At 41.4% G+C, this 27485-nt stretch overlaps 1 protein-coding gene across 13 annotated transcripts in view; it reads right to left on the bottom strand.

The window, feature by feature from the left end:
- Nucleotides 1–5806: 5806 nt before the first annotated feature.
- FGGY (FGGY carbohydrate kinase domain containing) overlaps nucleotides 5807–27485 on the bottom strand; it is a 411376-nt gene continuing 389697 nt past the window's right edge. For 12 of the 13 annotated variants that reach the window (XM_036829988.1, XM_036830014.1, XM_036829956.1 and 9 more), the window contains 2 exons: nucleotides 10855–10916; nucleotides 5815–6032 (listed from right to left, as the gene is read on the bottom strand). In XM_036829988.1, coding sequence (XP_036685883.1) covers nucleotides 5951–6032; nucleotides 10855–10916 — 144 coding nt within the window. In that variant the 3' untranslated portion in view covers nucleotides 5815–5950. Of the gene's footprint in view, nucleotides 6033–10854; nucleotides 10917–27485 lie in introns of all 13 variants that reach the window. The other variant, XM_036830032.1, reaches the window with a different exon arrangement.

Below are 27485 nucleotides of genomic sequence, written 5' to 3'. Positions count from 1 at the left end.
GTTTTAATAAGGAAACACTTCTAATCAAGACTTCAGGTATGACTTAAGCAAATAAAATTAGGTCTTTAGAAGCATTTGTTCTAATATGTAATTTTAAATGATTTTCTGTGCAGAATAGAGATTGACCATAAGATTAATGGGTGAGCTAATAATAAACTGGAAAACCTTAATTTATTAGCAGTAGTCTTTGTTTTTATTTAAGTTACTTTTGTTTTATAAATTTTATATAATTGTCAAATATTTAGAAGTACTGGGAGAAACATCCTTTTTAAAAATGCACTGCTTTTTAAGTTCTCTCTGTGGAAACTAGAAAAGGAAAAAAAAGGTTTTTATGTTCAAGACTTCCTCCTATTACTGTCAATAACAGTTAAGCGCATTTATGGAGACACGAGACAGCACAAAGATTCTTCTGTAATTCATCAGAAGGCCCATCTTAAGTATAATTACATTACACAGCTCTGCTTGGTCATTAGTTTTTGTTTAGCGACAATGTCCTTCATTTTAAATCCTTTGATGGTAATTATTTGTAACTATGCCCTTGAATTCTGAAAGCATGTGTACTGCAGCCCTGGTGAACAATGGGTATTTCTGGACTACGATGCAATTGGTTTCCCATAAGAGATCATACGGGGAATGGTCTGTAACAACACTGAAAATTTGCAAAAGGTTTCTGAGCTTGAAGTACAACCCAAAATGAGGTGTGTGGTGTTGTGTGTGTGTGTGCATGCACACATGCGCAATGAAAAACTAAAAGCAAGTCGTTAGGTATAAGGCATGATTTTCTTACCCCTGAATGACCATGTCACATTTTAAAGTTGTCAATGTTGCTTAAATTAAGGTTTGCTAACACATATCATAGATTGTTTGTTCTGCAAGTGAGATATTTTTAGTTCTACCTGTCTTCTTTGTGCAGAAAAATGTCTCATCTTTGTGTATTTATTTATATACTGAGCACTCATATGTGTTGGGAACTATTTAGGTGCAGAGAAGACAGGCCCTGAGAGTCTCAGTTTCCGACAAGAGCAACCAGGGCAGTGACAGGACAACAAACTTAAAGCTGAATTAACCTGATTATCCTCTGGCCTGTGAGAAAGAGGATCACCTTAACATTAAGACTCTAATGCTCAGCTTGCTACCCTTACCTGCTGATCTGGTGCCTCCTCAAAGCTGGGCGTTTCCAGGGATGCCCTACGGTATTTTCACCACTCCCCTTGGAACGCATACTCTCTATCCCTCTGCCCCCCAGTGCAACTGGCAACAACATAGACTGTGGTGTGAATAGCAAGACCAACCACCCAGTTGGGGTCTCCCTGAGCGAGGGCATCCCTTCTAGCTGTTGCATTTGGACTCCAGCAAACTCTGGCATTGGGTCCTGTCCTTTACTGCCGCTCTGCACCATGTCACCCATTCCTCTGTCCTTGTCTTTTCCTCTCCACTTCCCTCTCCCAGCTTTTGTTCTCTCGGGCTCTTTGGAAAGCCACATTTATGTTCTTCACATATGGGAAGTATTTTTGGTCAAAATGAAAAACCCAAAATGTGCTCCTTAGCAAAATGATTTACGAAACAAGGCTGGCTTCAACTTGAAAGAAAAGCTTTCAGTAGGCAACCAAACCAAACAAAAATCCCACAAACCACTCTGGCCACACTGTAATTCTTATTCATAAAAGCTAAATACACTTATACTTTTTTTACATGTGTGCATTAAATAAAGCCTCCCTTCCCAGTGCAAGAAGGTGAGTATTGGAGTCATTAAAATTTTTATTCTCCAGCTACACATGGTTAAAGAAATCCATATAGGCATTTACATTTTCCTAAAACACTGGCTTTATAGTAGGAACCAGAATTATTTTCTTAGGGATTAACCATCTGGCCAGGTGGCACCAGAGAACACTGTGGAAATAGTATTTGTAGAGTGCCTATTATCCACATAGCACTGTGCTTGGGCCTTTATAGAGTTTCTTCACTGAATCCTTATGACCAACATTAGGAGGTACGTAGCAGGATTATACCATTGACAGAGGGGGGAGACTGAGGCCTAGAGGTTAAGTATCTTGCCCAAGGTTTTTCAGCCTTTCTAACAGTGCTCTTCACTGTTAAGATGCCAGAGGATTTCTAGGGTTCCCATGTTCCTTGCCTCACCTGTGTGTGTTTTCCTTTCTCTATAAAGCAGTGGGAACCCAGGGCTGGTTTGGATAGGAGTTGCCTGAGAGAAGGCCCAGCAGCCCCGCTGTTCACCCACAGCACGAGTACTCTAGCTAAAGGGCAGGCTGTGGGGCTGGATTCCTCTGCAGCTGTTACAAGATGGTAACACCCAAAGCTTTCCACCCAGACAGATCGGGATTTGAATCCTGTCTCTACTGCCACCTGAGGGATTCTGGGCAAGCTGTTTATGTTTTCTGAGCCTTAAGCTTTCTTAACTGGAACATGAAGTTAATGTTACCGTAAGTTATGCTGTGGTAAGAATTGCAGAGAACATACAGGAAGAACTTGGCAAATAGCTGCTAATTATTCACTCTTCCACCTCTGTGTTCCTAGCCAGGCACAACTTCTGCATTCACTGCTGCTTTGCTTGGGTGGGCCCAGGCCTGACCTGGTTTCTAAGTCAGAGCTCATCAGTATTAGCAGCCTAAGCCTGTCTGACTGTGGTCCTGACATCTTGCCTTAGATCCTGCTATACCTGACTTCTCCTCTGAGGTGCTGAGTCTGACTCCTCAATCCTTCTCACCCACAGCTCAAGTTCTGGCCTGAGGTCTAGGTGAATGAACTGGGCTTCTTCCTGCTGCCAGAGCCTGCTGGACTGGACAGCCACACCTACCTTCACACTCCAGTCCCTGCCCAAGATCTCTATATCCTTTGGATACTGTAGAATGTTATTATAGAGCTGGCCTTTGCAACTGGGTGTGGTCATCCTACTCAAAAATTTTATTGTTATTGTTCTGAGCATCTCCTAGGTGCCAGGTCCTGCAAAAAGACAGGCATGACCCAGACAACTGAGCTAGGTGCGTTACAGGTATTATTTCACTTAATCCTCATTGTGATCTGGTAAAGTAGGTGCTATGAATATCCTCATTCAAAATCTGAAGTTTAGGGCTTCCCTGGTGGCGCAGTGGTTGAGAATCTGCCTGCTAATGCAGGGGACACGGGTTCGAGCCCTGGTCTGGGAAGATCCCACATGCCACGGAGCAGCTGGGCCCGTGAGCCACAACTACTGAGCCTGCGCGTCTGGAGCCTGTGCCCCGCAACGGGAGGGGCCGCGATAGTGAAAGGCCCGCGCACCGCGATGAAGAGCGGTCCCCGCACCGCGATGAAGAGTGGCCCCCACTTGCCGCAACTAGAGAAAGCCCTCGCACGAACCGAAGACCCAACACAGCCAAAAAAATAAATAAAAAATAAATAAATAAAGTAGCTATTAAAAAAAATAAAAAAAATAAAATAAAATAAAATAAAATAAAAAAAATCTGAAGTTTAGCAAGATTGAGGGCCTTTCTCCAAGTCACACATCAAGTCAGAGGTGGAGCCAGGCCTAGAATCCCAAGCCAGGGCTCACAGCCATTACCTCATAATGCTTTCCATCCAATCTGTTAACCTTCCACTGCTTCCTCCTTTTCTTGCTGTTGGATGTGCTCTATGGCAGCAGGTGCCTTCTTTTAATGTGGCACCTCTTACAGTGTACTGTGATCAATTTACTTGTCTCTGTTTCTCTTTAGACTGGGAGCTCCCTGAAGGCAGGGACCATGTTTTCTTTATCCCTGTACTCCAGTGCATAGCACAATACCTGGCACAGAATAAGTACTCAAAAAGAGGTTTGATGACTGATCTGTAGTGGCTTTTTCTTCTCTACCTGCTGACTTATGTTGCTGAAGTTCCATATGTTCTCTATTCAAACTCATCTGAATGATGACAGCTCTAGAATCAAAACTAGCAGTTACTCTTGGGTCCAAAATGGTATGTGTGTGTGTATGAACATGTGTGTATGTTTGTGTTTGTATGTGTGTGTTATGGTATCAACTAAGGTAACTGTAGCTGTGTTTTCAAATACTTGTCTATATCAAAAGCTTTTAGCCACCATGTTTCTTTTCCATACACTTTTGTCTTTATGACAGAGATATTTTTAAAGAGTATAGTCCATTAAAAAACAGAATGCTGCCCAATTTGAGTTTTGTCTTATGTTTCCTTATGATTAGATCCAGGCTATGCATTCCCAGCTAGAATGATGTTGTGTCTTTTTCAGCCTATCACATCTGGAGGCCCATGATGTCTATTTACCCATCTGAAGTTAATTTTGATCATCCAATCAAGATGCTGCCCTATTTCTTCCCTGTATGGTTAACATTCTTTTTCTTCTTGTAACTGATAAACAATCTGTGAGGAGACATTTTAAGACCATGCATATATCCTGTTACTCATCAAAATTTCCTCCTGGAGAACAGTATGGAGGTTCCTTAAAAAACTAAAAATAGAACTATCATATGGCCCAGCAATCCCACTACTGGGCATATACCCTGAGAAAACCATAATTCAAAAAGAGTCATGTACCACAATGTTCATTGCAGCTCTATTTACAATAGCCAGGACATGGAAGCAACCTAAGTGTCCATCGACAGATGTATGGATAAAGAAGATGTGGCACATATATACAATGGAATATTACTCAGCCATAAAAAGAAACGAAACTGAGTTATTTGTAGTGAGGTGGATGGACCTAGAGTCTGTCATACAGAGTGAAGTAAGTCAGAAAGAGAAAAACAGATACCGTATGCTAACACACATATATGGAATCTAAAAAAAAAAAAAATGGTTCTGAAGAACCTAGGGGCAGGACAGGAATAAAGACGCAGACCTACAGAATGGACTTGAGGACACGGGGAGGGGGAAGGTTAAGCTGGGATGAAGTGAGAGAGTGTCATGGACATATATACACTACCAAATGTAAAATAGATAGCTAGTGGGAAGCAGCCGCATAGCACAGGGAGATCAGCTCGGTGCTTTGTGACCACCTAGAGGGGTGGGATAGGGAGGAGATATGGTGATATATGTATATGTATAGCTGATTCACTTTGTTATAAAGCAGAAACTAACACACCATTCTACAGCAATTATACCCCAATAAAGATGTTAAAAAAAAAAAAATTTTCCTCCTGGATCCATTGATGATCCCTGCCTGCACCTATCTTAAAATGATGTTTGCAAGATGACTATTCTGCAGTTAAATGCAGTGTCTGAGTCTAAACTGGATCCTACTCAGGAGAGAAAAATGCCATAAAAGACATTATTGAATTATTGACAAAACTGGAATATGAATAGATTAAATAAAAGTGCTACAAAAATATTAAGTCTACTGAAATTTACTCTCAAGTGATTCATAAAAATTTGTGTGTATATGTATTCATATGTATACGAATACATATATATATATATATACACACACACACATATAGAGAGAGAACATATAAATGAGAAAGCAGATGGGATAACTATTCAAAGGTAAAAGTTAGGTACATGGTTGCTCCCTGTATTATTCCTATTCTTGCAATTTTTCTGTAAGTTTGAAATTATTTCCAAATAAAAAGTTAATAAGTTTTTAGCCACCTATAGAATAAACATTAGATGTCCTACCTGAAGTAAGTCCTTAGTGGCTGACATTGAATCAATTACCAAGGACAGTTTCTCCTGGATTGAATGATCCCCAAGTTCTAGTCCCATAGGAGATCCTATGACTCTTGGTGAAGTTTCTGTCTCCATGATGGTGCCTGTGGAAACTACCAAGTAAATAACGGTGGTATTGTGAAATGGAAGACTCTAGTTCTGGTTGCACACGTCTCAGTTTTCTTTATTAAAAAGAAAATACAGAAATGATGAAATGATACCTAAGGGTCTTAAATATAAGGTGAAATGACAGAGGCCCCTGATGCAATGACATGAAACCTGGCATCCGCCATGCAAGCTCACTTCAGTCCCCTTTCATGATGGATGCATACTCCTTCTGGTGTTCAACCAGCTTTAGGAATACTTGATATTTCTTGTCATAATATCTGCAGGAGAAAAATAAATATGTTGGATGATCTCAAGCAAGACTGTTACGCAGCTTCCCCTGACATTTAGAAGAACAGAAGTGTTACCTGTTACAGTTTTGCAGATACTTCCCATTGTTTGGATGCTGACAGCATCCTGAGCCACATGTTTCACACTCACTATCTTTAATCTCCATGGGTGAACTTACATCTCCATTTTAGAGGTAAAGATTTTAGAGCTGAGATTTGCTCAAAGAGGCAAATCTAAAATAGTACTGCTAAAACTCAGCAGAGCTGGAATTCAGACTCAGGGCTATCTGACTTCAAAGCCTCCACTATAACACAGTGGTCGTGCCAGGCTTGACACAGGGCCTTTCACATTCCCAGCTTCAATAAGTATTTCATATATGATTACCCCACCTCCCCCACCAGTTTAGTGACTGGTTTAACGTCACAGCCTGACCAGGGATGAGATTGAATATTTTAATCACCCTTTGCACATTCCACACCTACATTTCCTTTGCGGACTCCTTTATCTGGGAGTAAAACCCCATGAGAATGTGACTAACACCTTTCCTGAAGCTGTGCCCTGCCTTCTGGGCATCCCACAGAGGACCCTTTTCTCCTGTACTATCCAGCTGAGTCTTCAGGTAAGACCTGTTAGAACTGGTGTTGGCCGTGAGTTAGAAGGCAGAGCAGCTGAAGCTACCTTGGCATCACAATCTTGAATAGGACAATAGTAGCTAAGACAAATTATACTTGCAGACGGCAGCTTGGCCCTTATTCCTCCTGGCTGGGAGGAGCTGATGTGAGGTAAGGGGTTGATGAACCCTGTCTAGCATGTCTTGGGAGATTCTGGGGTGCTCTGAAAAGAAGTCCTCGTGAAGGAGCATTGGTGCAAGCTTGGGAATTGGGGGACAGAGAGTGTAAGAGTAACCCTGAATGCACACAGGGACTTCTACCTGTAACGTGCAGAGCTAAACAGATTAATAGGAACACCCCTGCCCAGCATTTCTACCTTAAGAATTCTGGTAACTTAAGAGCCGTGATGGGGCCAAACACAGGGTTAAGAGCTGGACTCTGAGGCCTGGGTTTGCATCTCAGCTTGGCCCCATTACTAGCTGTGTGGCCATGGATGTTTTACTTAATCTCTTTGTTCCTAAATGTCTCTATTTGTAAATGGGAAAAATTATAAGACCTACCTCAATAGAGGTAATGTGAACTGTTATGTGAACTAAATGAGGTAGTATTTGAGAAGCACCTAGAACAGTGCCTGACTCATAGCAAGTGATATCAATGCTAGTTATGGTTACCACTTAAAAAATTAACATTCCAATATTACCATCAATCTCACTATATGTAGATTATACTAAAACCCACTCTATGAGCCTCCAAATTTATTAATCATAGAATGATTTTGGGGACAGCAATTTTCTTCTTCAAATGCTACTCTCTGACAATCTAACGTCAAGCAATTTTTTCACTATATGAGATGGATTTTCTGACTTTGGGAAACTTCTAGAAGGAAGCTTCGGTCAGTACTCTTTCTCATACACTTGAAGATTTCTAATTTTAATACTGACAACTTTGCAGCAACTTTGTTCATTGGCCTTATTCTTTGTACAGTGGGAAAAGCATCGGCTTTCCAGGCAGAGAAGCCTAGGTGATTTGGGGCAACTTCTTTAAATGGTCTGAGCCTCAGTTTCCCTGCTGTAAGAGGGATGATAACAGTACCTACGTCATAGAGTGACTGAATTTTAAACATGAACATGAAATATTCTGCGGACTGTCAAGTGCTTACACAATGTGGGCTAATGTTGTTCTTACATCCTTCTATTATCCTGAAATGTCAAAAGATGGAGAGACTATATTTTTCCTTTTTTATACATGGGAAGCTGAGGTCCAAGGTGCTTCTTTCCCTGTGCTTCTTATTTTCCAATTTTTAAAATTGTGGTAAAGTATACATAACATGAAATTTACCATTTTAGCCATTTTTAAGTGTACAGTTCAGTGGCATTAAGTACATTCATATTATTGTGCAGCCGTCACCACCATCCATCCATAGAACTCTTTTCACTTTGCAAAACTAAAATGCCACCCATTAAACAATAACTCTCCCTTCTCCCCTTCTCCCTAGCCCCTGGCAACCAACATTCTATTTTCTGTCTCCATGAATTTGATTATGCCAGGTACCTCATATAAGTGGAACCATACAATATTTGTCATTTTGTGACTGGCTCTTTTCACTAACATAATATCCTCAAGGTTCATCCGTGTTGTAGCACATTTCAGAATTCCCTTCCTTTTTAAGGTTGAATAATATTCTATTGTATGCATATACCACTTTTTCTTTATCCATTCATCTGTCAATGGACACTTGGGTTGCTTCCATGTTTTAGCTACTGTGAATAATGCTGCTATGAACATGGGTGCATAAATATCTCTTTGAGACCATGATTTCAGTTCTTCTGGGCACATACCCAGAAGTGGAATTTCTGGGTTATATGGTAATTCTATCTTACACTTTTGAGGTACCACCATACTATTTTCCACAGTAGCTGCACCATTTTACATCCCACCAACAGTGTGCAAGGGATCCAATTTTTCCACATCCTTGTCAACACTTGTTATTTTCTGGTTTTTTGACAGTAGCCATACTAATGGGTATAAATTGGTATCTCATTGTAGTCTTGATTTGTATTGCCCTAATGATTAGTGGTGTTGAGCATCTTTTCATGTGCTTATTGACCATCTGTATATCATTTTTGGAGAAATGTCTATTCAAGTCCTTTGCCCACTTTTGATTTAGGTTGTTGGCTTTTTGGTTATTGAGTTTTAGGAGTTCTCTGTATATGGATATTAATCCTTTATCAGATATATGATATATAAATGTTTCCTTCCATTCTTAGGTCGGTGTGGCACAGACCTAAGTAAGTGTTCTAGACAGACAAGAACGTGATTTGAGTCAAGGAGATGTTGAGTGTAGCTCAGGAGGAAACTGGCTCTTTCCACTTGCAAATCTTCAGGCCGCCTGCAGATGGTGCTAGAGCATCGTGTGTGCCTCTCTCACAGCGGCTGACAGCAAGCCGCCAAGGATTCTTTTCAAAAGAACACGTGGAATCTACTCAAAGAACTTAAAAACAGACTTCCCTCAAGAGTCTTCAGAGGGTCAGTGAAGAGATGCAGAAGAATAATCTGTTTCTAATGTCAACAAAAGAGGGATGTTGCTAGCCCAGAGCTCCCACTGCCATGGGGAACTCAGTTCTCTCCATATTCCTGCATTGAGCTCCCCCATGTAAGGGCCTGCTCCACTCACCCTGGTATTTAGAGAGGGGTTTACATTCCGAGGATTAACAGCCCAACTCCATTTGGAGACTCTCTTTAAGAAAATAAAAAGATACGGGATGGCTTTTTCCATGGACATTTCCACTCTGTTAAATGTCGATTATGCTTTGGTGGGATCAGCACCTTTGCCTGTCCATTATATAAGGTAGAATTTGCTTTTATGTCTTAACCTCAAATACTTACTAAAATGATAAAAGCCACTTGCACAGTTGTTCCTTCATCTCTAAACTCACTACCAGTGACTCAATATAGGTCCTTTTCCTCTCTCAGCTGGATTGTTGAAAAACTTTTCACCTGGTCTCTCCTATCCTTAGGCCCTCTAACGCATCCTCTAAGAGGATTTTTCTAATATCTGCATCTGACCAGGTCCCACCACTGCCTAAAATTCAGTATCTCCATTTCACCAGTAGGATGAAGTCTGAGGTCCTTAGCACGGCCTCAAAGCTCATTATGAGAGGACCCCCTCTGTTCCCCCCCAACACCCAATTTCACTCCCTGTCATCTCCCATCTCACACTTTGCATTTTAGAATTATGAGTTGTCGATCGTTTCCTGAATATACAATGCTGTTGCCATCTTTATAACTTTGCCTGTGTTATTCCTCTACTGACAAAGTGCTTTTCGGTTTTGGCCTGACAACTTCTTTTAAGCATTTAAAGTCAGCTAGACTTAACCTCCTCTCAAAAGCTTTGCCTCACTCCTACAGGGTCAAATTCTTTTCTGTTTTGGGTTACTTTGTCACCTGGCAATACTTCTATTATATAACATATCCCTTTGGCTTGAAATGATCTACTGCATAAATAAGATTGTCTTATTCCCTTCTAAATCCTGCCTAGATGCCAAAAAGCATAATGCCTTGAAGATAGCAGGCACTCAATAAATTAGTGTTTGTGAATTGGGGTTAAAACATTAATCAAAGTTATGTTGATGTACTGTATAGTATAGGGAACTATACTCAATATTTTATAATAACCTATAAAGGAAGAGAATCTGAAGAAGAATATCTCTCCCTCCCTCTCTCTCTCTCTCTCTCTCTCTCTATATATATATATATATAATCACTGTGCTGTATACCTGAAACTAACAGGATATTGTAAATTAGTTCAATTGCATTATACTTCAATTTAAAATAAAAGTTACGTTGCAGCCCTCAAAGTCACATGATGCAAAGGGTGGAGGAACAGACAGATGCTACCGTGTGGAAGACATAAGAGATCCCCATTTTAGAACAGAGGATACCAGATTTACTGCTAATGACCTAGGGAAAAAAACATTGGTTTGAGAGTTCAAAAGTTTGGATTTGACCTCCAGGTCTGGCCCTATCTAGCTCCGTGATCTTGGGGAATTGAAAGTGACTTTACCTCTCTGAGACTTAGTTTTATCAACTATTAAATGAAAGGCCTGGCTTGCTGACCCCTGTGGTTTATTCCGGCTCTAAAGTTGCATGTGTCTATTGTCCTCATTCCTCAGCACGGTGCATAGAAAACATATAAACTTACCTTTTATCCTCATGTCTAGGAAACACAACTTTCCCAACTTTGCTCATTCTTGCCATTGCCTCCTGTCAAATGGAAAACAGAACACACAGAACTAAGTTGGAAAGTTAATACCAATGTGAGGCTTGTCACAGGCAAGAACATTCTTTCCTTTTTAAAATAAATTTATTTATTTATTTTTGGCTGTGTTGGGTCTTCGTTGCTGAGCGTGGGCTTTCTCTGGTTGTGGCGAGCGGGGGCTACTCTTCGTTGCAGTGCACGGGCTTCTCATTGCAGTGGCTTCCCTTTGTTGTGGAGCACGGGTTCTAGGTGCACGGGCTTCACTAGTTGTGGCACGCCGACTCAGTAGTTGTGGCGCCGGGCTCTAGAGCGCAGGCTCAGTAGTTGTGGCACATGGGCTTAGTTGCTCTGCAGCACGTGGGGTCTTCCCGGACTAGGGCTTGAACCCCTGTCCCCTGTGCTGGCAGGTGGATTCTTAACCACTGAGCCACCAGGTAAGTCCCAGCAAGAACATTCTAATTAGAATTTACTTCCCTTAAGAGATCAGTGAGTCCATTTTTTTTTTTTTCAACTTACTTTCTCTGGTGATAAGATTAAAATCCAGTGAACATTAAAGGTTACATCTATGACCACACAGCCTGGGCTTAATAAATGGTTGCCTATTGAGACCTCCAGGGCATAAACAACCTGGAAGGCAAAGCACTTTTATTATGGCTTGCAGGGTGTGGTGGGAAGGAATTATTTCCCCTTTGCATTGCCTGGACACGAGGGCTTGAGAAGGCAACATAATCAGCCACTGAGCACGTTGCCTGCTTAATTCACAACAGCGGTAACTGAACAGAAGGCACTTTGCACCTGTACTTTAAGATAGAATATTTAAGACCTCTTCATTTCACTTCTAGGTCTTTTCCCAGTAGTCTCTGCAACTGTTCATACACATGTGAGACCTCTGGGCTGAGTCTAATGGACCTGACCTCAGGACTTTCTCGTCTTTACAATGCGGTTAGCGGGCAATCAGCAAGTTGCAGTGTCTTGGTGGACACAGTCAGAGTGAACAGCATCAAGATCAACCATAGATTGTGTTGGCTCCATTATATGAAGGGAAAGGTCAAGTTTCCTTGGGCAGTCTCCCAATGCTATTAAGTTTATGGGAAAGTTAGCGGGAATGGAGTAAACCCAAACTTTGGATTCCAAAGACTTACCTGGGGAGATTGCAAGCAACAGCATGACAAAGCTCCTCAGAATAGGTCCTGTCTTAGGAACAGCGACTGAACTCTTATTGTAAAGGATGTAGTCATTCTGAGGTCACATATGTACAACTTCTTACTCTCTCTATATATTAATTACTCAATATGTACAGACACTGTGCTAGGGATACAGATTTGCATAAGATATACTCTTTGCCCTGGAGAAACTCACACACGAGCAGAGGAGGAAAGAAATGTAAAAAGCTGACTACCACACAGAATGTGAAAGGCCCTGGGTACCTTCAAAATGTATCCAAGTGTTTCCTTGCCCATCCTTACCACCTTACTTATGATTTATTTATTTATATATATACACACACACACACACACATACATATATATTTAATTATATAATTATATAAATAATATATTTATTATTTATCACTAATTCCTTTTTGACAATTCGTGTACTTATTGGTTTATGTGTTCCTTCTCTTCCTCTCCGTTCCTTGTTCTAACCAGAATGTAAGCTACAGAGTCTGGGAGCTTTGTCTATTTGTTGCTTAATCTCAGTACCTAGAATATTCATAAAATGTATTGAGCCCCTTCTATGTGCCAAGCACAGTATCTAATATATATGGAATACAGAGATGAAGAATGAATGGGTCCTTTCATCAAAGAGCTCACCACAGAATGGAAAAGACATTTACTGTGATCAAAATAGAGTGTGACAAATACTATGTTAGAAGCAGATAAACTTCTTTTCAATAGTTATTCAAGGATTAAGAAACTTGATACTTTTTCATCTGCTAATCACTTACACATATTTCCAATCTGGCAAGGATGTCCTACCAACTCTTCCCCAAGGATGCCATGGACATTCTGAACTAGTTATCTGGTTTCCTAGCCCCCAGTGGATTTAAAAGTGCTGTTTGGGAGATCAGAGATGCTGAGAGTAGCAAGCACACTGACAGCAGAAAGAAATGGTAGCCTTATTAAGGAGGAGATTTGAAAAATTATGAAAAATTATTGAAAAGGGAATCAAGGTGAAAGGATAAGAACCAACGAAGGTCAGACTGGGGCCATTCTGCAAAAGAGTAAAAACATCTTAGTGTGGTCACTGCCGTTCCACTTAACAAGAATATTTTAAGAGCTCTGCTCACCCCAACATACGTCATAACATTTTCTTTCATAAATTAAGTTCTGATTCCCTTAAAGTAAGCCCCATGTCTTGCTGAGATGGTCTCAGCCATCCCCATTGCCAACTTTGTCACTGGTTCTCTTGTTTTGGGATTGCTTCTTCCTTCATAGCGGTGCTCTGCTCTGCCTATTTTAGGGAGGACCCCGCCTCCTCCTGCCTCCTCTGAAGCTTGAAAATTCCCTAGGGGAATACTCCTCGGGTTGTGCTTAGGCTTCAGACTGGAGCCGACATTCCAGGACTGCCTTCATGGGTGGGATCCAGGAAACTTGTATTAGAGAAGGAGCTCCATAAATGTCACTTTCCTTCCCACTGTAACAGATGTGTGGACACAGGGCAGATAGCAGGGAATTCTTCTTTCCTTTCTTCACGTTACCTTTGCTTATTTTTAAAATAAATTATTGAGGAATAACAGTGACAGAAATTTCAAAGGTTTAAAAAGAGGTTATTTTGTTTCTCAAGAAAGTACAGATTTAAATGTTAAACTTAGCTCAGGTGTTGATTCCACAGAAGGTTTTTCCTGACTCATCCCCACTACCTGCCTCCCAACTAGAATGAGTTATTGCTCCCCCAGAAACTTGTGCTTCCATCCATCATAGCATTTATGACATGGCACCACAACTTTTTGTTAGCACATCAGCTGCCCCAACTAGACTCCTGCTCCTTAAGGCAGGAACTGTTATAATTGTTTCCACTGCCAAACTCAGCATCTGGTGTATCGTATGCGCTCAGCGAATTGTCTACGGGATAAATGAACTTAAGGACCGTACACGTGAAAGAATGCTAAAATGGAAGTTTTGTCTGAGATCCAAAGTTGACAGATATGAGATACCAAAGTGAGCTGGAAACAGACCACCCTGAAGAATTTGAAAAAAAGGGTAGTTGAGGACCCATAAATCAACTCAAACCTTTCATCCATGTGGAAGGTCAGAAAAAGAGATGGATTTTTTAGGAGACAGCTGTGTGTTGACTGAGCATCAGGCCTTCTAGGGGAGAGGTGAGAGTATGGCTTCGCTGACGCCACAGGGATCTGGATGTGCATCCCTGAGGGCGTGGGACACGGTGGGTTGAGTGTGGCTCCTGTCTGGAGAAGAAGCGCTGGCTGGCAGCTTCGGTGTAGCAGTGAAGGAGTGCTGCCCTGGGATCAGCCAGCACTGCCAGAACATGTCAGACTCCAAAAGGCATGACTGTTTCCCATGAACCTGAGGTGGCCACAGGTGAGAGGGCTTCCTGGGTTGCCTTAGATCCTGTCCAGTATGGCCACCTAATGAGGCGGAGGGAGCCTGCATAAAGAAGCTTGAGGCAAACTACTGGATTTTTTTTTTTTTATAAATTTATTTATTTATTTTTGGCTGCATTGGGTCTTCGCTGCTGCTTGCGGGCTTTCTCTAGTAGCGGCGAGGGGGGGCTACTCTTCGTTGCGGTGCGCGGGATCCTCATCGCGGTGGATTCTCTTGTTGCAGAGCACGGGCTCTAGACACATGAGCTTCAGTAGTTGTGGCACGTGGGCTCAGTAGTTGTGGCTCGTGGGCTCAGTAGTTGTGGCTTGCAGTCTCTAGAGCGCAGGCTCAGTAGTTGTGGCGCACGGGCCTAGTTGCTCCGTGGCATGTGGGATCTTCCCGGACCAGGGCCTGAACCCGTGTCCCCTGCATTGGCAGGCGGATTCTTAACCACTGCGCCACCAAGGAAGTCCCCTACTGGATTTTTAAGGAATTAAAAGAGCAAGCAATCTACTAGAATAGAGAAGGGAAAGGACAAGGACAGGATACAGTGAGAGGTTTCCAGAAGTGGAAAGTCTCCAAAGAAAATCTACAATGGAGCCTAGCTGTAAACACCTATTAAACTTAGCATGAAGTCCATTTATGACAATGCTGATTAAGATAAGAACTTTCCTACACCCCTGAGCTCTCTTCCCTTACACCTTCCAACCACCTCAGAAGAACAAGAAAAAAGCTAATATATACGGGAGAGAAAGTGAATGAGGAAAAAAGGAGAATCTGATCACAGCCACCTCCTCACATTTGCAACAGTCCCAGCTGGAGGAGTGAGGAGTTGTCTTACCTTTGGATAAAAAATGAAGTGGTGATTCTTATATATTCCTTGGTATTCTAATGTTTGAATTTTGGTTATGTCTCCTGACTTAAAGGGACTATAAAACTTGTATTATCTAAGTGACTTTCTACTTATCTAAGAAAGTAATGGAACTAACAGAATTTTTAATCAGGGCAGAGAGAAACTAGCTCTAGTGCACAACTGTAAAGGGACAGTGAGAGTGAAAAAATACAGCTGTTTTTCAATTCTATCTCAGAAACTGTGTTACACGTGCGTCATAAACAATGGAAGAAAACATAGTAAAATATTAACAGGTTCAAGAGCATGGGTGATAGCTTTTTCTATTGTTAACTTGTTTTTTCTGTCTTCTAAACTTTATACAGTGGCATATAGGGATTTGATCATTTGAAGGAAAATAAAACTGTACTGCACTCTAAAAAAAAAGTTATGGGCTTCCCTGGTGGCGCAGTGGTTAAGAATCCACCTGCCAATGCAGAGGACACGGGTTCAAGCCCTGGTCCAGGAAGATCCCACGTGCTGCGGAGCAACTCAGCCCGTGCGCCACAACTACTGAGCCTGCGCTCTAGAGCCCACGAGCCACAACTACTGAAGCCCGTGTGCCTAGAGCCCGTGCTCTGCAACAAGAGAAGCCACCGCAATGAGAAGCCCGCGCACAGCAACAAAGAACAGCCCCCGCTCGCCGCAACTAGAGAAAGCCCATGCATAGCAATGAAGCCCCAATGCAGCCAAAAATAAACTAAATAAACTAAATTTATATTAAAAAAAAAATTATGCTTCTACAGGCAGTCAAAATGACTTGTGCTCACTCTCCTCTCTCCTGGGACGCAGGGCTCACTAAGGGTATTTGACACAATATGGAGAATGCCCAGAGAATCAGTGCTGTCATCAGAAATAGCACTGCTGAGTTTTCCCATTTCTCCAAATAATTAACATAAAACTGAAACCTCATGAACCCACTGGCTGCAGTAAATCTGGAAATTACCATAGCACAACAATATGAATTTATTATGGAAATGCTGACATGTGCTAAATATAGTCACCCCCCACAATATATTTCTGTTCAAAGGGTTTATTTGAAGTTGGCCTCAAAATTCATACTTTTTGTCAGCAGGCAGGAGTCGGACAATCTGGATTTGTAGCACACTACCCTCTTTGGGAGTCTAGACAGCACAACGAAGACAGGGACTTTTCTCTTTCCTTTTTGCCCACACAATGAAAGCTTTTAAAAACAAAATATTTGGTAAAATCGCCTTTTAATCACTTCTTTTCTTTCTCTCTATAAGGCCGAGCTATAAATAAACCATGAAAGTTCACATTTGATTGTCACTTCTGAAAGCAAGTGTAAGAGTTTCTGTAGGAAAAAATAGGAGCCCTGTACCAAGGCCATGAAAGACTGCATTCATGGGGTTTGACCCTTTGCTGCCGTGTCAAGGCCGAGATACCAGTCCGCACACGCGGCTCACCACTTCCCTGGGAGCAGCACAGGCAGACACCAGGCCTGTGTGGGTACAGGGAACTCCCAGCTCTCACGTGGTAACGGCCTGGCTTGGGAGCCACCAAAGGGCTTTAGGCTACACTGGGTGAGGTACGCAGGGAAGTTAGGTTCAAGAAAGAAAGGAGCTCTTCACCCGTGGAGAAGATGGGGGTTCCACGAGTGGCAGACACAGGAATGTTGGCAATCTGGGGAGCAGGTGATCTGATACCTTCTCTCCCACCCAGTGGAAGGGGAACAATGGCCTTAAGACTTTGGGAAGGCTGGCAGGCAGTCTAGACCAAGGCACCAAAGGGCATTCAATGCAAGCTTGGCCATGTCCAGAGTCACGGTCTACAGGGAAGAATAACCAGGACCGGGCCTGGTGGGACCTATACTGTGAACTCCCTGAAGGTAGGAGCCATGTTACTGAGGGTCTCATGCCTAACACGGTCCTAGCACTTACAGCTGCTTGGTTAATGTTTGCTGAGCTGCTGAATGAAAGGGTGATGACTTTCACGACAGAGGCAATGGAAGATCATCTAACGGTGTTTCTAAAATGGCATGCATGTGCTCCAAGGAATGCTGGAGATGATCTGTTAAGATTCCAGAAGAAAATATTGGAAGTGCCATTTATATGACTTTTAGTCTAAAGAAATTAATTCAAGTTTAATATGCAGATTGGCACCAGATCCATCAGTTGGTCCATACATCAGACAGTCATGAGTGAGTAAGATGTGTGAGGTGTCCTAAGGGAAGGGTGAGAGCTCTACAACACCAGGGATGACAGCATGGCACTCCATTCTATGTCCCCAGTTTCCAGGGCTTTGCTACATATCATCATTTACATGTTCCAGGTTGGTAGGTTTCTAGGTATTATCTAATTTTATTTAAATAAACCCTCACAAAATGGGCAAGCAGCTGAGAAAGATTCAACCAATGGATTAAAGGCAATGGTGATAATTCAGATTCAAGGAAACAAAAAAATGATGATACTTTTACTAACTTGGTGCTAGCTCTTTGTATTGTAAGGTAAAAACAATGAAGACCTAGTCAGATAAGACAAGAATTGGGAAAAAAATCAAAATTATCCAGAATACTGTTTGTTGTCCATCATCAGATGAATGGATAAAGAAGATGCTTTATACACACACACACATACATACACACACTGGAATATTACTCAGCCATAAAAAAAGAATGCAATTGTGCCATTTGCAGCAATGTAGATGGACCTAGAGAATATTATGCTTAGTGAAATAAGTCAGATAGAGAAAGACAAATACTCTATGATATCACTTATATGTGGAATCTAAAAAATAATACAAATGAACGTATATGTAAAACAGAGACAGACTCACAGATATAGAGAACAAACTAGTGAGTACCAGTGGGGAGAGGGAAGGGAGGGTGGGCAAGATGGGGGTAGGCGATTAAGAGAAATAAACTACCATATATAAAATAGATAAGCAACAAGCATGTATTGTACAGCACAGGGAAGCACAGCCATTATCTTGTAATAACTCTTAATGGAGTATAATCTGTAAAAATACTGAATCACTATGCTGTACACTTGAAACTAATATAATATAGTAAATCAACTATATGTCAATTAAAAAGAAGAAAAACAAAGAATACTGTTTGAGATATAAATATAGAGACATATTCAAAATCGTTTAGAAATCATCAATAATCATTTTAAAAAAATCATTAAAAACTCACCTGGTCATAAACAGTGTACCTTTAGATATTGCATAATGTTAGTATGATGACCTCACTATAAAATAACATTTGATTTCAGCTATATTTCAGCTGTTTTATAGTGTAAATAATCTACAAGCACAGTAGAATATGTATACGCTTTTTTGTAAATAAGTTTGCATGCATTTAGCATGTAAGCTCAAAATTTTAACTGATGGAGTACATGATCCAAAAAACAAGGCATCCATTGGCCCAGCAACCAACTTCCATGGCTGTTGCTAGGTTACTGGTTCAGCCAACATTTCGCAGGTGCTTACTCTGTGCTGTGCACTGTACAAATTGGTTTATGTACGTGACCCTTTAAATTCTCAAAACGACTTTATGACACAGATATCATCATCTATCCCCACTTTATCAACAAAGAAGTGAACAGAGTATGAGGAATTTGCCCAAGGTCAGAAAGCGAATATGCAGTAAAGCCAGAATTCAGACTCCAGGCCTTTGCTTAACCCTACACTCAGACCCAACATTCCTGTCCTCTCTGCAATGCAAAAAAGCCTGATGCTTGCGTTCCCTGGGCTTGCATTCAAATCACACTTCTGCTGCTTATTAGCTGTGCCATCTCCTTGGGTGAGAATGAGCGTGTGTGCGTGTGTGAGACACACCAATACAGTACACTGTACCTTTTTTCAGAGATGCTGACACGTAGTTCTGAAATACATGAATCTGCCTTCCTGAGGAGCTCTGACTCGTTTTACTGGAACAACAAGTTCACATGTTAATGTGTGGGCTGAGGCACATGATCCCTCCGTAGAAAAACAAAGTATAGCAATGTGATTTTCCTCCAACAAGCATTAAGAAATGGCTAGTTGTTCTGCTATTTGTTTTGTTTTGTTCTGTTTTTCTTTTGACACAGTCATCGTTTGACCTGCACCTGGTATTCTGTGTAACCTCCATGACAACAATGTCAATTGAGAAGCAGGAAGGGGTTAGAGAAAGGAAAGAGTGGGGTAGGTCTTCATTACTAATCATGACATGAAGACTCACACCTCATTTATAATTTTAAATACATGGTATCAATCTACGTACCTACCTACGCATCCACATCCACACACATACATATATCTTATTTATTAGGGTGTTGATTACATGGGTGTACACATTTATCAAACTTCATCAAACTGTGCACTTAAGATCTGTAAATTTCACTTTATGTACACTGTACCTCAATTTAAAAGAATGTAAAAGAAAAAACACTGTGTATGTTATAAGTATGTGTTGGTATATTTATATTTTATTTTCCATTATAGAATGCCTACAAAATGGAAATAAAAATTTTCAAACGCCTGTTTCTCCAATATTCACTCTGAAATACACCTTGGATTAGTCTCTTGATCATAAAGGAGGGGTAGGGGTGTGGCGCTCTCCAATTTTGCAGGAAATGGAGATGCTAGTGGAAAGGTATCAGGTTGTAGAGATAAATAGGCTTGGGATCATATCTGGGCCCTGCTACTTACCAGATGTGTGAACTAAGCCTCAGTGTTCCCATCTATAAAGTGGAAATAATAGTATCTACTCATAGCTTTGTTGAAAATTCAAGTACCCCAATCTCTGACCCACATCCTAACTGGTACCCTAACAACAGTCACGACCAGTCAGAGTGAGTTTTCAGAAAGACACTCCGACTATCACGAACTGCCAGAGTTTGAAGTCAGGCTTTACCACTTGCTGCATTATCATGGACAAATGACTTAACTTCTTTATGCCTGTTTCCTCATCTAAAAATAGGGATAAGAACAGTATGCCTCTAGCAGGACTGTTTTGAGGACCACGTGAGTTATTTCAGGCAAAGCACTTAGAATAGTGCAGCACATAGTAAATGCTCCATAAACTTTACATATTTATTATTCCATTAGCATGCAAGCTCCATGCGGCCAGGGGTTTTTATTTGATTCATTCACTGCACTAAGAACGGTGCCTGGCCAGAATAGGTGATCTGTAAGTATTTGTTGGATGGGACTTCCCTGGTGGTCCAGTGGTTAAGACTTTGCACTCCCAATGTAGGGAGCACGGGTTCGATCCCTGGTTGGGGAACTGAGATCCCACATGCCACACGGCACAGCCAAAAAAAAAAAAAAAATTGTTGGATGGATCATCGAATGAAGTAAATTAGATTTTGTTTCTCTGAGCTATTTTTACCCACAATACTTCTGACACCAAATATGTGGGTTCCTCACACCAATCAATTCTCCAACTCTGCAGACACCAAGTGGTGTCCTACAATTCAGTTCAATTCTGACACTAACTACCCGGAGTTAGTGTCTCTTGAGGTGAAGGGCTCAGTCCTACAAGACTGCCCCCACTTCAGATGCCAGTTACAAGTCACTGGGCCTCCTGTACTTCTGACTGACCAGCTATAAATTGGGGGTTCCCATGACCAGCCCTTCCACCTCAGGTTTGCTAGAATGGCTCACAGAACTCAGGAGAACGGTTCACTTGCTATGCCCAGTTTATTATAAAGGATACAACTCTGGAACAGCCAAATGGAAGAGATGCATAGGGCAAGGTATAATGGAGGTGGGTGGGAGGTGGGCAGAGCTTCCATGCTTTCTCTGGGGCACACCACGTGAAGCTCTCCAAACCTTGTTGTTTAGGGGTTTTTATGGAGGTTTCATTTACGTAGGTACAATTAAGTAAATCATTAGCCATTGGTGATTAGCTGAATCTCCAGCCCCCTCCCCTACTTGGAGGTCAGGAAGTGAGGCTCAAAGTTCCAACCCTCTAATCATGCCTTGGTCTTGCTGGTGACCAACCCCTGTGTTGATGGTTATCTAGGGGTCCCCAGTCATCTCATTAGTATACAAAAGACACTCTTCACTCCAGATTCCCAGGGGTTTAGAAGCTGTGTGCCAGGTCAAGGACAGAGGTCAAATATTTATTTTTTTGTTATATCATAGCTCTCCTCACTCCTGAAAATTGTAATGGATGCTTTTTGAAGGAAATTTCATAAGATGGCCCTAGAACTGCACGGTCGAACTTGGGTGGATGTCTCCAACCTCACCTCAGGTCTTGCTCACTGTGCTGGTTGTGTTGCAAACGCAATGGCTATGGTGCTGTTGACTGAACGTGGCAAGTTTGCCCCTGCTGGGGGCCTTCCTGCCTCTTTCAGGAGTGCGCTTCTGGATCTTAGACTGTCTGGCTTTTTCATATGACTTAGGTCCTCTGCAAATATAATCTCAAAGAGACTGACTTGGGCCACTCTTGGCTGAAACAGTCTACTTCTACTGAACACCCTCTACCACATGATCCTATTTTCTTGTCTTCATAACCCTTCATAGCACTTAGCATGGCCTGAAATTATATTAATTTATCTGCATCCTTGGTTACTGTCTACTTCTTCCTTTGGCTCTCACCTCTACTCCTCCCTCATGAACCTAAGCTCTGTGAAATCAGGGTCCTTGGCTTTCTTATTCATTGATGTGTCCATAGCTTTTAGCAGGACATTAGCTAAAGGTTAGTTGAAAGTGTACACTTATTAAATGTCTATTTTGGTGAGGCACTGTGTATCTATATCTTGCCTCATTTGATGCTAACAAACATTCTGTAATGAAGGTCTTATTATCTAAATTTATAATGAGGAAACAGAGGCTCAGAGAAGTTAAGTGACTTTCCTAAGCTAGTAAATGGCTTAGCTAGGATTTGAAACTTGCTTTAACTCATGAATAAGACCAGGCCTAATCCTTGAGGAGCTCACAGTCAATAGACAGATCTTCAGCATCAGTTCATGACAATTTATCTTGCTCTGATGACTTTAGGGCCCTGTAAAACCCTAAAAGCTTGCTTTCTCCACCATCAAAGACAACTTCAATTATAGTCCTGACATTGTGCTCACAAAGGCAGGAAGATGGATTCAGTGATGTATGGAAAGATTGTTCATATTAATTTTTGAAGCAAACAAAATTACTGCCAGCTGTATGACCTTGCGTTAAGACCCTTCCCCTTCCTGGGACTCACTTTCCTTATCAGCAAAATAAAGGGGTTGGATTAGATTATTTCTAAAGTCTTTGCCAGCTCTGCAATCTGTTGGTTCCATGTACATGTCTTTTTTTGATTAACTCGCAGTTGACAAATGAGCCAGTTACTCTCAATGGTATATTTTATTAGTTTTTTTTTTTTTTTAAACTAGGTTCACTGTAAGAGGGAATATACCCACTGTGTTTCCCCAGCAAGGTACAGCTTCATTCCAACTCAGTCATGCAAGCATGGCAGAGGGGTGAGGTTCCACAATAGGTAAGGCTACCTACCACTGTGATATTTTACAGTGTGGTCCTAATACTTGGCCTGACTGCTAAGGAGTTGGGTCCTAAAATGAATAGTTGAACGACTACTCATCTTACTTACGTGAGTTTGACCTGGCTCTTATGGGTTTTCTCAAAGCCAAAATATCAAGCTTCTTACTAAAAGCATTAGATTATAGACTTCAAAACTGCAAGCTATCACCCATCTAATAATCTGTTATTGACTGAAAAAGAAATGGTCCTACTAATATTTCTGGCTGAGAATATAAGGTAATGTAGTGAGCTATAAAAATAATACTAATAACAATAACTCAACAACAATAATAATGGCAGCTAACATTTATTGAGTACTTACTACGGCCCAGTATTGTACTGAACACTTTACCTACTTCATATCCCCAGTTGAAAGATGAGGAGACACACAGTTTTGGAATTCTATTCTTAACCATTCACTGTGGGACAAAGGCTTTGGTGATATAGAGACCATAATTCAAATCCTAGCTCTGCCACTTAACACTCTGAGTCTCAATTTTAAAAATGGGAATCTTAATACCTATTTTATTGGTCTATTGTTATGGAATAAATGACTAAAACTATAGTTGTTGTTACTACTACTACTACTATTTACCCATCAACTGAAACAAAGCTTATTTTCCCAGAAACTTTATTAAAAGTAAGAGTTACCATGTATTACTTGGGTATATGTTTCAGGTTGGTGGGGTAGGTGGGCTGGGGAAGGTGGTGGGTGTCAATATTCTCATGGCTCCTTACTATTATTTCCAGATGATTACTCCTCCATCTGCAAGCAAAAAAACTTACTCTGAAGTTTATCCCACCTAATGATAGAGATATAATCATACTTAGCTCCCCTGCATCTCAGTGCTGTCATCATCAGCCTCTTGCTGCTGTTAAATGAGGCTAAGGCTTAGATCTGAGTCTCCCTATCCATCTGGAGGTTTGTCATCATCATGTAAGACTTCAGCATCTGTTTACAAGACCCATCCAATGCTTGAGTCTTGTGTTTTCAAAGTGTTTCCAATATTCTAATTGCCACTTTCTGACTTCAATTGCCCATTAATCCAATTCTCTCGCTTGCCCCATCATTCCTATCAAATGTCCCCCTCCACCTCATGGTTATTTCCAGAATCTCAATCCCTTCTTTGTCTTTCAATCCATATACCTCTTCTGACTCTGATTTCTTCCATATATAGGGGTGAGTCCTTCATCTATTAAATGAAACACATCGATCAATAGGAATCACCACTAATTCTCTTTTAGTTGCCAAATTCAATTGGTGCCTCTAATCCACAAAATTCTTTAGCCAGGATATGCTTCATTTATGACTGCAGGGGAGAAACTTTGTTTAGGATGGAGTGGGCCAACAGGAGACTGCAACTCGAGAAAACGCAACATCTTGAAAGCTCTCAGGGTCCGAACACCTGGGAAACTTACACTTCCTGCTTCAACGTTAATTCTGTATTGGGAAGATTCTTTGGCCAACAGATAGGGAACCATAATTGGCAGCAAAGAATCAAAATGTGATGGTATTAACATTTCCTTATGTTCCAAGTGTGATGGGTTTATTTTATTTTACTCTGATGCAAAACCAAAGATTCCACTACTGCACAGAGACCAATATATTCCAGGGTAATGAAAAAGTGGTGTGGGACATGCAGGACATAATGACTGAGCTTCAAGGGATGTTGGGTAGTCACTAATCAATTTCTCTGTGTTTAGGCTGATAAATAACCAAATTATCTAAGACACAGGGTATCTATCCATCTATCCTGCCCTCCATACTCCTTAAAGCTCCCTGTTTTGGATCTCCAACTCTCCTAGACTAGAGCCACATTAGAAGTAGGGCATGCATGCACTGGTCTAGCCTTTGGGGCCGGCCTCAGACTGGTTTATGGTGCAGAAGTGCCTTTGGCTATGCCAGAATGCATTTCTAACCAACATCAGGAAGAAAAAGACAAGCAGAGAGGTTGAGTCTGAAACCAGGAGTTGGGGAGGCCAAAGATGGCACCAAAGCACCAAAAGCATGAGAAAGGCTGGAGGGAAACTGGGAAGGAAGGAGGGGGCAGAGGTCAGACAGAGTGAGGGGAAAGCATGGAAGGTAAGTCCAGGATAAATCATCGTAGTGTCCTTTTAAGTTGGTTTATAATCTTTTTGTGTGTTCCCAAAGCTCCCTGGTTTCCCTCTATCTTAGTACTTAGCACACAGTAGGATAAATGTCTGTTTACTTATATGCCTCTTTCACTAGACGGTGAGAGCTCAGAGGATAGAGGTCATTAATTTTATCAGTATTCCCAGCAATTGATATAATGTGACTTTTCAATAAATAGTGTTGAGAGAATGAAAGAACGAATGAGTAGATGGATCAATGAATTAATGAGTGATTGAATGAATGAATGAATAAATCAGGGGTAGGATATCTGTACAAAGCAACTTTGGGATCTCCCTCAGTTGTACTTCTTAGTATTTCCTAACTGTCAGGTCAACCTGTTTTTTATTGTCAGATGTCACATGGTTAAGATCATGGGCTCTGGATTGCCTAGATCAGAACCTTGGCTCTTCTAACTGAATGGCTTAGGCAATTTAATAACCTCTTTATGCCTCAGTTTACTCATCTGTAAAACAGAAAAATAGAAATAATTACTCATAGAGTTAGAAAGATAAGAGAAAAGGCATGCAAACCATCTAATTTAGTGCCTGGCACAAGTAATAGCTTAAAAATTTGTTATTTTTATTTTTATAATTATTATACCCATCTGCACCCCAGGATTACACAGGATCTTGTAATGTTTTCTCGAGTGCTTCTATTTAAAGACAGCACTTCCTAATCTTCTGCTACATGTAACATGCTGCCTGGGCAGGGGAGTGATAAGGAGCATGGAATGAAGGAACCATTCAACACTGGATGCCAGCTGATGCCTCTGGTTAATGGGGGGAAGGAAGATGAAAAATGAGCAGAACAGGGGCTGTAGGGAATAAAAGTTGTAGGTTTAGAAACGTGGAGTCTATTTCTGGGTTGGATTTCTAGGCCTTTTACATAAAACAAACACAGAAAACAACAACTATGTCAGCTGTGTTTACGAATATGAGCTTGCTCTGGCTTTCACAAGACATAGGGAATTCAGTCTGCTTCCCTCTGGTTACTAAGTTATTGACAAGGCACATGATGTACTGGAAAGAAAACTCATCTGGAAATCAGGAGGCTCTGGTCCTGTACAAATCTGAGTCTAGGCTCTGCAATTTTGAATGAGTTGGTTCCTTTCTTTAGATTCTAGTTTCCTCGTCTCCAAAATGGGAAGTTTGAATCAGATAATGTTTTATTGTTCAACAACTAGTTATTGAGTACCTATCGCGTGCCGCGTGTTGTGCTAGGCACTGTGGATACGTCAGTGAACCAGACAGCTCCGATCCTTGACCTTATGGAGTTTAGAGTCTATTAGAGAAACACAGGTGCTATAGGAGAGTGCCAGAGGGAGACAAAACTAGTCCGGGGGCTTAGGGAACTATCTGAAGGCTAAAGAGGAGTTGGACAGGTAAAGAAGGTGATGAACAGGGTGCCATGCTAAAGGAAATGCACATTTGAAGGCCCCAAGTCAAGATAATGTGGCACATTCAAAGGACAAAAAGAAGTCCAAGATGGCTGGAGTAGGTAGAACAGAGGGAAAGAGTGATAACAGACAAAGCTACAAATGAAGGCAGGAATAGATTTTGGGTGGCATTTTAATATCACGTTAAGGGTTTCCAACATTATGCCAAAGTCAAGGGGAAGCCATTGGAGAGTTTTAAGCCAAAGCCATCCTATTCAAGTTTGTGAAAGATCACTTTGGCTGATGTGTAGAGAACGGGTTAGAGAGTGGTAAAGGTGGAGGCCATTCAAGAGGCCCTTGGAGCAGTCTGGGTGAGAGCTAATGGTGGCTTGGACTAGCATGGTGACTGTGGAATTAAAGCAAAGTGGAAGAATTCAAGAGACACGAGGTATAGTTTAGAAAGGGACCAGGAGAGACCAAAGTGGAGGGAAAAGAGAGGCTGGGTTCAGAATGTGCTTGAGGTTCTGGCAGGAGTGATTAAGTAGATGTGGTGCCCTTACCAACAGTGCCGTGTCCTAAGCTAACGCCAGTTTTGCAGGCAAAGGTGGAGATGCTGAGTTCAGATTTGAACATGTTTAAATTGAGATGCCCGTGAGACCTTTAGGTGGAGATGTCATGTGAACAGCTGTAGAGCTGCTGCCATATAAGTAGAAAATGAATCCTTAGCAGTGGATGAGATGGACAAAACCCGGTAGAAGACCAACGGAGAATGCTAGGTAGAGGAGAAAGGACAGCTGGCAAAGGAATGTGGAAAGCAGCATTCAGAGCAGCGGGAGGAAAATCAAGAAAGTATGTTGTCAGTGGAAAAGTGTTTCCAAATGAACTTATCTATGAAACAGAAACAGACTCACAGACGTAGAGAACAGTTGTGGTTGCCAAGGGGGAGGCGGGGTAGGGGAGGGATGGATTGGAAGTTTGCAAATGCAAACTATTATATAGAGAATGGATCAACAGCAAGGTCCTACTGTACAGCACGGAGAACTGTATTCAATATCCTGTAATAAACCATAATGGAAAAGAATATGAAAAAGAATGTATATATATATATGTATATGTATAACTGAATCACTTTGCTGTACACTAGAAATTAACACAACGTTGTAC

This window comes from Balaenoptera musculus, chromosome 1 (assembly GCF_009873245.2).
Source record: "Balaenoptera musculus isolate JJ_BM4_2016_0621 chromosome 1, mBalMus1.pri.v3, whole genome shotgun sequence".
NCBI classification, from domain to species: Eukaryota; Metazoa; Chordata; class Mammalia; order Artiodactyla; family Balaenopteridae; genus Balaenoptera; species Balaenoptera musculus.
The sequence above is the reverse complement of the archived record's forward strand: the minus strand, read 5'-3'. Positions and strand labels throughout refer to the sequence as shown.